At 49.0% G+C, this 13097-nt stretch overlaps 2 protein-coding genes across 40 annotated transcripts in view; one reads left to right on the top strand and one right to left on the bottom strand.

The window, feature by feature from the left end:
• Positions 1–13097, top strand: part of tou (toutatis) — a 435009-nt gene that overhangs the window by 223364 nt on the left and 198548 nt on the right. For all 39 annotated transcript variants that reach the window (XM_069319208.1, XM_069319211.1, XM_069319249.1 and 36 more), the window contains one exon: positions 8250–8290. The gene's annotated coding sequence lies outside the window, so the exon portion shown is untranslated. The remainder of the gene's footprint in view (positions 1–8249; positions 8291–13097) is intronic.
• LOC138359632 (uncharacterized) overlaps positions 8989–13097 on the bottom strand; it is a 38404-nt gene continuing 34295 nt past the window's right edge. Inside the window, exons 7-8 of the mRNA XM_069319041.1 lie at positions 10753–11096; positions 8989–9028 (exon numbers count right to left, since the gene is read on the bottom strand). Coding sequence (XP_069175142.1) covers positions 8989–9028; positions 10753–11096 — 384 coding nt within the window. The remainder of the gene's footprint in view (positions 9029–10752; positions 11097–13097) is intronic.

Here is a 13097-nt window from a genome sequence, read left to right as displayed (position 1 = left end):
TTTAGTTCAGTGTGTGGTTCAGCTCTTGAACCACACACTGAACTTGGTGTTTGGGCTCTGGCCTCCTGCACCCATCGTCGTGGCATTGAACTTACTAGGGGTTGAATTCTAGCAGCCACTTGTAAGACCATTTCTCTAGTTTGGTTACAGAATGAGACGCGTATAGGAAAGGTGACTTACACATACATTCTCCTCCTGACTTTCCACCTCTCCTCCACCACTTTCCTTCTCCTCTACTTCCTTTCGCCTCTCCCTTCCTTCCTCCTTCCTCTTCCTCCTCCTCCTCTCTCCCTAACCTTCTTCCTCCCTCCCCTCCCCCCTCCCCCTGACACTTTCAGCCACTGCGGTTAAGTTTGTGTTCGTTTTCTTTGAGGTGCGGGGGCGGGCGGGCGGGGCGGGGCGGGGGGACTCTTACAGCTGCCCTGGAAAGACCTTTATTGATTTTCTGGCTCGCTTTCTCGGCACTAGTTGTACTGGATATTGTTTTGACCTTTGTTCCCCCGTCCCCCCCCCCCTCCCCTAGTCCCTAGTTCACCTGGTCCTTGGGTTCCCCTTGTTCCCGCTGAGCCTGGGTACCCCTGGTTCCTGGTTCCCCTTGTTCCCGCTGAGCCTGGGTACCCCTGGTTCCCCTTGTTCCCGCTGAGCCTGGGTACCCCTGGTTCCTGGTTCCCCTTGTTCCCGCTGAGCCTGGGTACCCCTGGTTCCTGGTTCCCCTTGTTCCCGCTGAGCCTGGGTACCCCTGGTTCCTGGTTCCCCTTGTTCCCGCTGAGCCTGGGTACCCCTGGTTCCTGGTTCCCCTGGTTCCTGGTTCCCATGAAACGGTTCTCTTGACTGTGTTATACAGCACTAATAGCCCAGTAAATGTAAGAAATCTTGCCAGAATGAAAGTGCAAGGGAGGGAACTATCAGGGGAAAGCGCCAAGCCATTACGACTATATAGCACTGGGATAAGGGGTCAGGATAAGGATTTGGGATGGGACGGTGGGGGCAAGGAATGGTGCCCAACCACTTGGACGGTCGGGGGATTGAACGCTGACCTGCATGAAGCGAAACCGTCGCTGTACCGTCCGCAGAAGTGACGTAGCAATCGGGTATTAGTAAGAGGTGTGGGCGTGCGGGTAGCTGCAAGCAACAGCCTGATGGACCACGTTATTGGCGCCTTGAGCCTGGCTCCAGGCCTGGCATGGGGCAGTCGAAGACCTTCCCTCCCCCCCAACACCAGAACCCGGTCCAGGTATAATCCAGGTACTGTAGTTATAGTACCACTCCATTTGGTCCGGGAGACATCTCCCGTCACGCAGGGTGCAGTCGCGCCTCCACAGATCTCCAGTATCATCTCTTGATACTGGTAATGGCTCAAAAAAGCCACCACTTATGGGCTATTCATGCCCGTGCCACCTTTTGGGTGGCTTAATCTTCATCAATCAATCAATCTATAGTACCAGTTGGCGGTTAACTACTCCGTGTGGGTAGTTAAGCTAACCATCTCTTCGCCCTAGGTTCAGGGCCATTACAAATGACGTGAATGTCGTTATAATTGGAGAGCGGGGGGGGGGGGGCGGACACCAACCTGGAATTAAAAAAACCTGGGTTTTGGGAAATCCATTGTATGTAATCAGCGTTTGGGACGCCGCTCTGATAAGGATTATTAAAACAAAATTGAAGGATAAAACATATTTGGTGACGAGGCTTAGCTTTTAATAAAATTCAAAGCTGAAAGTTTAATAGAATGGTGTTTGGTGGAGAGAGACTGGCAGGGGGGGGGCGTTATCTTTAGATGATTTCGGGGCTTTAGTGTCCCCGCGGCCCGGTCCTCGACCAGGCCTCCACCCCCAGGAAGCAGCCCGTGACAGCTGACTAACTCCCAGGTACCTATTTACTGCTAGGTAACAGGGGCATTCAGGGTGAAAGAAACTTTGCCCATTTGTTTCTGCCTCGTGCGGGAATCGAACCCGCGCCACAGAATTACGAGTCCTGCGCGCTATCCACCAGGCTACGAGGCCCCTCCATTGCCGAGGCGTGATTGTATTTTCACAATGCACTGATTTGAGTTTGTGTTTACTAGTATCGGGTTGTTAGCTCTTGGTCCCCGCCTCTCTAGTCGTCTGTTGTCTAATGTACTGACTCCCGACGTGTTTTTCTCTATGGGGAGCCGGTCGGCCGAGCGGACAGCACACTGGACTTGTGATCCTGTGGTCCTGGGTTCGATCCCAGGCGCCGGCGAGAAACAATGGGCAGAGTTTCTTTCACCCTATGCTCCTGTTACCTAGCAGTAAAATAGGTACCTGGGTGTTAGTCAGCTGTCACGGGCTGCTTCCTGGGGGGTGGAGGCCTGGTCGAGGACCGGGCCGCGGGGATACTAAAAAGCCCCGAAATCATCTCAAGATAACCTCAAGATATCGTGTATATATCTTGCGGTTGGTTCCTTATGGTTCCAAGGATCAATGCTCTCCACGGCCCTGTCTCTGATCTGGCCTCCTGGTTGGTTGTCTGGTCAACCAGGCTGTTGGACGCTGTTACTGGCAGCCTGACGTATGAATCACAGCCTGGTTTTAGACTATATATAGCTGTTGTTACACATTTAGCTACTCAGAAGGAAGTGTCTATGTAGCACGGGCTATGGTGAGCCCGTAATTATATATAGCCATATAGCATAGACTTATAGCAAATGTCAGGGGTGACATTTGCTTTATGATTTGATGTTGGTAATCGTATTCGTGAAGAATTTGTTTGAGTTATCTCTGTTTAGTGTGTTTTAAGAGCTCACTGAAAACAAAATCGTACTGATTTCTCAGTATTTCACTTATTTCTTTGTTGTCATCTGTGAAAGTTCCACCTCCCTTGCGCTAGGGCCGAATACTTGATATAGCTTTTGTTCTACATTTTGCATGGGAGAAAAACTATTTCGGATTTTTGCCTATTTCACTGGTGGCCTTTTGCGTTCAAGTTCTTCAGCGATTTGTTTTCTATAGAGGGAATGCCGTTTTCCTTTCTTATTTACATTTTCTTTCACTTTATTAGAGGTATTTGGCATATTTCCACAGCTACCGTGTTTGTTTTGTTTCTTACAGGCAATGGTTTAGGTCTGAATTTTCTAGTTTGGCCCCCACATGCGCCAATTCCGGCCCCCACATGCGCCAATTCCGGCCCCCTCATGCGCCAATTCCGGCCCCCTCATGCGCCAATTCCGGCCCCCACATGCGCCAATTCCGGCCCCCACATGCGCCAATTCCGCCGCTGCTACGGCCTCGAGGCCGAACACCGCAAACTGGAAGCCGTGAATTACGTGAGAACAAAGTCTAGCAGGTTAATGATAGTCTCATAATATCCATTATTACACCGGGGTGCAGCCCGCGCCTCCGTCACACATTAATATAGTTTCCCCTGAAAAAAATGCTCTCAATAGCTTCCACGTTTTCTTCTTTTTTGTTTACATAATTATCTCGTATACAAGATATAATAGTGCTTCCTGCTGGGATTAGTATTTCTTGCGGGATTTATCATGCTCCATGCAGGATTTATCATTTTCAGGATATTTTTTTACCGTTATTTAATACAATTTATGGTTAAATACTCTGTGAAGAGACGTAGCCTAGTGGGCGTCGTGATTGACTGGTGATGTATACAGAGGGAGAGCAAGTATAAACGAATATATATTCATATATACACCAAGTGGTATACCCTATTAATGGTGTATATGTATACTAAGAGTCTACTTAAGTCCTGGACTGTGTAGGACTAAAGTATACCTCGCTGCTGGGTCAGTAGGCTGGTGTGGATTTTAGTTAATATTCATAGGTTGATAGGTCTTAATAACCCTCATTTGGTTAATAGGTTATTATAATACTCACAGGTTGATAGGACTTAATAACCCTCATTTGGTTAATAGGTTATTATAATACTCACAGGTTGATAGGACTTAATAACCCTCATTTGGTTAATAGGTTATTATAATACTCACAGGTTGATAGGTCTTAATAACCCTCATTTGGTTAATAGGTTATTATAATACTCACAGGTTGATAGGACTTAATAACCCTCATTTGGTTAATAGGTTATTATAATACTCACAGGTTGATAGGACTTAATAACCCTCATTTGGTTAATAGGTTATTATAATACTCACAAGTTGATAGGACTTAATAACCCTCATTTGGTTAATAGGTTATTATAATACTCACAGGTTGATAGGTCTTAATAACCCTCATTTGGTTAATAGGTTATTATAATACTCACAGGTTGATAGGTCTTAATAACCCTCATTTGGTTAATAGGTTATTATAATACTCACAGGTTGATAGGACTTAATAACCCTCATTTGGTTAATAGGTTATTATAATACTCACAGGTTGATAGGACTTAATAACCCTCATTTGGTTAATAGGTTATTATAATACTCACAGGTTGATAGGACTTAATAACCCTCCAGACCCCCCCCACCCACCAAACCTTCAGCAACCACTCAGCGTGTGGCAAGATGTTGACAGCCCTAATATTACTGATCTTGTGTCCGGTGGGTGCTGCTGGCAGTCTCCTGTGGACCCCACAGTCTGATGGATCAAGAACGGGACGCTTATTTTTATGCTACTTGCTCAACTAAACGGTAGGGTCGAACTGCAATTTAAAAGACGATTCGACACATAGTCGAGCCATCAATCAAGAAGATTGAAGTCACTGGGGAGTAGAACAACACCCAGAACCCCATCAACCAGGCATCAACCCGGAGGCTTGGTGTCAGAACCCGTGCCACGGGGTCATTGACCCCCCCAATGACCTCAGGGTGACCTCAGGGTAAGGCGTATGTGCCAGGTGCTGGGGAAGAAAGTGGAACAAGTCGGTGCAGGTTGGAGTATCTTAGTCTACCCTTAAAGAGAACGTGGAATGGAAAGAAAATGTGCGTCTTGATCGATCAGGGGTAAGTAATGGCGCGGGCTTCTTGTGTTGTTGGTACCCCTGCCTCCCTGTAGGTGTAGCCTGGCCTCCCTGTAGGTGTAGCCTGGCCTCCCCTGTAGGTGTAGTCTGGCCTCCCCTGTAGGTGTAGTCTGGCCTCTCTGTAGGTGTAGCCTGGCCTCCCCTGTAGGTGTAGCCTGGCCTCCCCTGTAGGTGTAGCCTGGCCTCCCTGTAGGTGTAGCCTGGCCTCCCTGTAGGTGTAGCCTGGCCTCCCTGTAGGTGTAGTCTGGCCTCTCTGTAGGTGTAGCCTGGCCTCCCTGTAGGCGTAGCCTGGCCTCTCTGTAGGTGTAGTCTGGCCTCTCTGTAGGTGTAGCCTGGCCTCCCTGTAGGTGTAGCCTGGCCTCCCTGTAGGTGTAGCCTGGCCTCCCTGTAGGTGTAGCCTGGCCTCCCCTGTAGGTGTAGCCTGGCCTCCCTGTAGGTGTAGCCTGGCCTCCCCTGTAGGTGTAGCCTGGCCTCCCCTGTAGGTGTAGCCTGGCCTCCCTGTAGGTGTAGCCTGGCCTCCCTGTAGGTGTAGCCTGGCCTCCCCTGTAGGTGTAGCCTGGCCTCCCCTGTAGGTGTAGCCTGGCCTCCCCTGTAGGTGTAGCCTGGCCTCCCCTGTAGGTGTAGCCTGGCCTCCCCTGTAGGTGTAGCCTGGCCTCCTCTGTAGGTGTAGCCTGGCCTCCCTGTAGGTGTAGCCTGGCCTCCCTGTAGGTGTAGCCTGGCCTCCCTGTAGGTGTAGCCTGGCCTCCCTGTAGGTGTAGCCTGGCCTCCCTGTAGGTGTAGCCTGGCCTCCCTGTAGGTGTAGCCTGCCCTCCCTGTGAGAGGCGGGCCGAAAGAGCAGAGCTCAACTAGGCGAGTACACACACACACACACACACACACACACACACATACACACACACACACACACACACACACACACACACACACACACACACACACACACACACACACACACACACACATACTGTGTGTATGTTTGAGAAAGACTTGGGGGTTGATATCACGCCAGACCTGTCCCCTGAAGCCCATATCAAGAGGATAACATCAGCGGCATATGCCAGATTGGCTAACATAAGAACGGCCTTTAGAAACTTGTGTAAGGAATCATTCCGAACTTTGTATACCACATATGTCAGACCAATCCTGGAGTATGCAGCCCCAGCATGGAGTCCATATCTAGTCAAGCATAAGACTAAACTGGAAAAGGTTCAAAGGTTTGCCACCAGACTAGTACCCGAGCTGAGAGGTATGAGCTACGAGAAGAGACTACGGGAATTAAACCTCACGTCACTGGGAGACAGAAGAGTTAGAGGAGACATGATCACCACGTCACTGTACGACACTGGGAGACAGAAGAGTTAGAGGGGACATGATCACCACATACAAGATTCTCAGAGGAATTTACAGGGTAGATAAAGACAGACTATTTAACACAAGGGTCACACGCACTAGGGGACACAGGTGGAAATAGAGTGCCCAAATGAGTCATGGAGACATTAGAAAGAATTTTTCAGTGTCAGAGTAATAGACAAATGTAATGCATTAGGAAGTGATGTGGTGGAGACTGACTCCATACACAGCTTTAAGTGTAGAGAGAGCCCAATAGGCTCAGCAATCTGTACACTAGTTGATTGACAGTTGAGAGGTGGGACCAAAGAGCCGAAGCTCAACCCCCGCAAGCACTACTAGGGAGTACAACTAGGTGAGGGGAGTACACACAGCACCCCCTAATTGAGTGGGATATATAAGGGGAAGTTAAGTTGGAAGCACCCTTGGGAATGAGTGATCACAGTGTATTGATCTTTGAGTACCTGGTAGAGCTAGGATTTATCTCCCCCCAAAAAAGAACTTTAAAACAAAGGGCTGGCGTACTGAAAGGGGAATTATGAGATGAGAGGTTTCCTAAGGGATATTCCTAAGGGATTCCAAAGGAGACGAGAGATACCAAATAATATACACGTGGAAAATACTGGAGGGCCAGGTCCCAATTCTACACAGTAAAATAACAACGTACTGGAGTGAACGATATGGAAGAAAATGCAGAATAGAACCAGTGAAGAGCAGAGGTGGCATAGGCACAATCAGAGAACACTGTATAAACATCAGAGGTCCTCGGTTGTTCAACACCCTCCCAGCGAGCATAAGAAATATTGCCGGAACAACTGTGGACATCTTCAAGAGAAAACTGGACTGTTTTCTAAGAAGTTCCGGATAAGCCGGGCTGTGGTGGGTATGTGGCCCTGCGGGACGCTCCAAGCAACAGCCTGGTGGACCAAACTCTCACAAGTCGAGCCTGCAAGCGAACACGGCCACATCCCAGCTCTGTGGCTCATTTGGGCACTCAATTTCCACCTGTGTTCCCTAGTGCGTGTGCCCCTGGTGTTAAAATTCTCCAAATCATTTCAAATCAATTCTTCAAATTTGAAATTCTTCTTCAAATCACTTGTGTTGTCCCGTCTTGAGTACTGCTCAGTACTCACTTCCCCCTTCAGAGCAGGATTGCTGAAATAGAGGGAATACAGAGAACATATACGGCACGCATAGACGAGATAAAACACCTAAATTATTGGGATCGTCTCAAAGCCCTCCAAATGTACTCACTATGTATGTCTATGTATGTCGTATATGTTCTGGGATGTGGCCGTGTTCGCTGGTATGTGGTCGTGTTCGCTGGTATGTGGTCGTGTTTGCTGGAATGTGATCGTGTTCACTGGAATGTGATCGTGTTCACTGGTATGTGGTCGCGTTCGCTGGTATGTGGTCGTGTTCGCTGGTATGTGGTCGTGTTCGCTGGTATGTGGTCGTGTTTGCTGGAATGTGATCGTGTTCACTGGAATGTGATCGTGTTCACTGGAATGTGGTCGCGTTCGCTGGTATGTGGTTGCATGTGAGGGGGGGGGGAGGGGTTGTTTCAGGCTGTACAGTAATAATAATTCAGGCGAGCGCCTGTTGTTGCCCCGAGCTTCTCATTTGATGTTAGTGGACACGTTTATGGCCAGAAAATGGGCTTGGAAATGCCAGAAAGGCCTTGTGGCGGCGGGTGGCGCCGCCCGCCGGAGCTCTCTGGTTAAATGCAGCTTTAAAAACAGTGGAGGAGCTTGTAGAGCTGGTAGAGCTGGCTCACAGCGCGCGTCAGCACTCGGCTGGCTTGTAGAGCTAGCCAAGAGAGCTTTCTGGCACCAGTTGGGCTTTAAATGTTAGACTTTAAGCTTGTAAAGGGACGCCGACCTTGTAAATACTCGGCGACCTGTAACTGTATGTTATAATTCTTTGACACGAAGCGTGCTTCTAATGTTTGTTTGTTTGTTTGTTTGCAGGCGAAGGCGAAGTCGCACCCTGCGTGGTAGTCACTAACAAGGTAAGTTACGGCTCCTCTTTCCCCTTGTTTCTCTGTCCTCCCTTGTTCCCACCCCCCTCCTCCCTGTTCCCATGTCTCTCCCCTGTCCTCGTGTCCCCCTGAATGTAGAATTATTAAAAGAAGCAAGAAACCATCTAAGAAATAGTACAAATGATGATCCGAAATCGTGAAATGAGCACAGAACCCCATCCAGGTATTGACTCTTGGGAGATGTGATGCTGGACCCCCGTCGTGATGAGTGAAATGCTGATGAGTATGTTATTCATATGTATCACATTATACATATGTATTACATTATACATATGGAGCACGACACGGTAGATATGGTTACGGCAAGGTATTGATAGTGTGGATGATGAGACCCCCTTCAGAGCAAAGGGTTGCATTATTGGAACCACCACACCAGTGGTGGTGGTTGTCGTCACACCAGTGGTGGTGGCTCTCATCACACCAGTGGTGGTGGCTCTCATCACACCAGTGGTGGTGGCTCTCATCACACCAGTGGTGGTGGCTCTCGTCACACCAGTGGTGGTATCTCGTGTGGAATGTTGCTCAGTCTTCACGCTGCTATTCATCGCAGGAAAGATAAGCGAGCTACAGAAAGTTAAAGAGGCCCTCTACCGCCAGCATGGAATGAAATGAGAGGCAGTAGGAAGTTAAGCCACCATAGAGAGGGTGATTAAGGGGGTCCAGTGTAATCACCAGAGATCCTGGTCTTGGTCAACCTCCTGCCAACACCTAAAAAAAAATTGCAAAAATAACGAATGGAAGTTATCTAGAAGCACAAATATATCAACATTTCTGGTGGAGTTAAGAGGCGGACACGAGAGGGGAATGATAGCGACTATCGTCAGGCTGCGATAGTTGAAGTACTATCGCAATCGTCCACAAGTAATTGCTCTACCACACCAGGGAGCCGGTCGGCCGAGCGGACAGCACGCTGGACTTGTGATCCTGTGGTCCCGGGTTCGATTCCGGGCGCCGGCGAGAAACAATGGGCAGAGTTTCTTTCACCCTATGCCCCTGTTACCTAGCAGTAAAATAGGTACCTGGGTGTTAGTCAGCTGTCACGGGCTGCTTCCTGGGGGTGGAGGCCTGGTCGAGGACCGGGCCGCGGGGACACTAAAGCCCCGAAATAATCTCAAGATAGCTCAAGATAGACCAGATGATTCATGATGAAGATTAAGCCACCCAAGAGGCGGCACGGGCATGAATAGCCCGTAAGTGGTAGGTTTTTGTGGGGGAATGAATGTGATCTGGTCGTGACCAAACCAGAACAAGTCATGTCTTTAAATAAGAGTTCTCCGACTGTCTTCAAGGATTGCGAAGACGTCGTGCAGGAGAGAGAGGCGCACTCAACGTCCCAGGAAACTTGTCTTACCTGGATATTACCTGGAGAGGGTCTCTGCATATTGTTTTTGGATTTATCTACTCGAAACAAAAAGTTGCAAGTAGCACGGGCTATGGTGAGCCCCTAGTGGACTTACCTGGCACAGGAGCGGGCTACGGGAACGCCCCCCCCCCCCACAGATTCATAACAACACGGGTTCAGACCTGGGGCCAGATTCATGAAGCAGTTAAGCAAGCACTTACGAACCTGTCCATCTTTTCTCAATCTTTGGCGGCTTTGTTTACAATTATTAAACAGTCAATGAGCTCCGAAGCACCAGGAGGCTGTTTATAACAATAACAACAGTTGATTGGGAAGTTTTCATGCTTGTAAACTGTTTAATAAATGTAACCAAAGCCAAAGATTGAGGAAAGATGTACACGTTCATAAGTACCCGCGTAACTGCTTCGTGAATCTGGCCCCAGGACACTCCTGCCTCTCACAGCTGCTGGATCACTATGACACTGTTCTAGGGACCACAGAAGATCAGCAAAACGCTGCCGTTACAATCACAGACTATGCAAAAGCTTTCGACAAATAGGACCATCCCAGCAGACTAACACGGACCTCGTGGGCCATAAGGAACTATGGAAACTTATTTTTCCGCCCTGTGATTTCTGAGGGGAAAAAGCGCCAAGCCATCACGACTATATAGCACTGGGAAGGGGGTCAGGTTAAGGATTTTGGGATGGGACGCCGGGAAAGGAATGGTGCCCAACCACTTGGATGGTTGCACCTTGGGAGCCTCGAACTGACGACCACTGAAGAGCTGAATGCAGGTATACATGTCCATGTGTTTTGAACTATAATGGTTTCGGATGCAATTAGTTGATGGACAGGTGGAAAAGCCGAGCCCATGAGCCGACGCCCGGTCCTGTAGACAATTATGTGAGTACACACGAGGGCCCCCAGGCCTTAGGTAGGAGGTGTGGGGGTGAGGAGTGAGGGTGGAGGGGTGGAGAGGTGAGGGAGGAGAGGTGAGGGAGGGGTGGAGAGGTGAGGGAGGAGAGGTGAGGGAAGGGGCTGAGGGAGGAGAGGGGAAGAACATCTCTGGTTTCTTATTGATTCTAACTGAGGCAGAGGACAAGATGGCTCCTGTGTTGTGCGGTGATAACACCAGGGCGCTCCTCCTTGTCCACGCTCAGGCTTGGCCACGACTCTCAGTGTCGTCCGTGGCTCCACCTGTTGGCCACGGCACTGTGGTGGCCACGGCACTGTGGTGGCCACGGCACTGTGTTGGCCACGGCACTGTGGTGGCCACGGCACTGTGTTGGCCACGGCACTGTGGTGGCCACGGCACTGCGTTGGCCACGGCACTGTGTTGGCCACGGCACTGTGTTGGCCACGGCACTGTGTTGGCCACGGCACTGTGTTGGCCACGGCACTGTGTTGGCCACGGCACTGTGTTGGCCACGACTGTGAATGTATTAGAGGTGATGTAGCAAGAGTATGAGGGAATGAGAAACATTAATCTGAACTATTCTCACTTAGCTAGTTTAATTACCTACTTGAACTTACCTAGTCTTACCTTACCTTACCAGTCCTACCTTACCTAGTCTTACCTTACCTTACCAGTCCTACCTTACCTTACCAGTCCTACCTTACCTTACCAGTCCTACCTTACCTTACCAGTCCTACCTTACCTTACCAGTCCTACCTTACCTAGTCTTACCTTACCTTACCAGTCCTACCTTACCTTACCAGTCCTACCTTACCTTACCAGTCCTACCTTACCTTACCAGTCCTACCTTACCTTACCAGTCCTACCTTACCTAGTCTTACCTTACCTTACCAGTCCTACCTTACCTTACCAGTCCTACCTTACCTTACCAGTCCTACCTTACCTTACCAGTCCTACCTTACCTAGTCTCTTTGGAGGGGGGGAGTGACCCCCCCCCCGCCACTTTTCAGTTTCAAGGCTTAAAATAAGTCTATACTTTGCGTCTTATCCCAGCCGTGATCTCAGTAACACACGCGGCCCCAAGCAAGCTATCATCTTCTGACGCAACACAAGACTGGATTGACTCAAGTGTATTGCTTAGTTCTTTATGATGCTCCCCATACCCGTCCCGGTGGTGGAAATGGTTTCAGAGGAGCATGGTGGGGTCCAGGAGCTGAATCCCATAGTTCATTTAGCCAAGCAACTAACAGCCTGGTGAAGGTAGTTAGACAATTGTTCAGGCAGTGAACTGCAAAAGTCACTATACAAGGCACTTTACATCTATGGTGAGTCACACATATATATAGTGTGTGTGTACTCACCTAGTGCTTGCGGGGGTTGAACTCTGGCTCTTTGGTCCCACCTCTCAACTGGTGAACAGGTTCCTGAGCCTACTGGGCTCTTATCATATCATTTGAAACTGTGTATGGAGTCAGCCTCCACCACATCACTTCCTGTGTATGTGGCTGTGGGCGGATGGGTGGGTGTCGAGGACCTACCCCCCCTCCCCCCCTTCTCTCTCTCTCTCTCTCTCTCTCTCTCTCTGTCTCTCTCTCTCTCTGTCTCTCTCTCTCTCTCTGTCTGTCTCTGTCTCTGTCTCTGTCTCTCTCTCTCTCTCTCTCTCTCTCTCTCTCTCTCTCTCTCTCTCTCTCTCTCTCTCTCTCTCTCTCTCTCTGTCTCTCTCTCTCTCTGTCTCTCTCTCTCTCTGTCTCTCTCTCTCTCTGTCTCTCTCTCTGTCTCTCTCTCTCTCTGTCTCTCTCTCTCTCTGTCTCTCTCTCTCTCTCTCTCTCTCTCTCTCTCTCTCTCTCTCTCTCTCTCTCTCTCTCTCTCTCTCTCTCTCTCTCTCTCTCTCTCTCTGTCTCTCTCTCTCTCTGTCTCTCTCTCTCTCTGTCTCTCTCTCTCTCTGTCTCTCTCTCTCTCTGTCTCTCTCTCTCTCTGTCTCTCTCTCTCTCTGTCTCTCTCTCTGTCTCTCTCTCTCTCTGTCTCTCTCTCTCTCTGTCTCTCTCTCTCTCTCTCTCTCTTTTTTTTTTTTTTTTTTTAAACTAAGACTAGGATTCATAAGGGATGCCTAATAACATACCTATTGAAACTGCAAGCAAGAGCTGTTATCCTACCTCAGCTCATCTGAAGCCTACACCTAGAAACTCATTTATTACATAAGAGTATACTTTGAAACTAACACAATGGGAACTACCATATATTTAACTTATGTAAGCTAAGTTGAAACCTACTCCTAGATGCCCATTTATTTCATGAGCCTGGTATTATTTGCTTTAGAAGGAATAGCCTTTATTCATTAAAAAACATTAAGTAACAATCATATAAGGAACAGGATGAGCTTGTAGCCAGCTGTGTGCCAGAGTCTTCATGTGAACAGTTGACCTGATCTCCCGTGTATCAATCTGTTGAGCGATTGAGCAATCTCTCTCTCTCTCTCTCTCTCTCTCTCTCTCTCTCTCTCTCTCTCTCTCTCTCTC

Source organism: Procambarus clarkii, chromosome 92, assembly GCF_040958095.1.
Source record: "Procambarus clarkii isolate CNS0578487 chromosome 92, FALCON_Pclarkii_2.0, whole genome shotgun sequence".
NCBI lineage: Eukaryota > Metazoa > Arthropoda > Malacostraca > Decapoda > Cambaridae > Procambarus > Procambarus clarkii.
The sequence above is the reverse complement of the archived record's forward strand: the minus strand, read 5'-3'. Positions and strand labels throughout refer to the sequence as shown.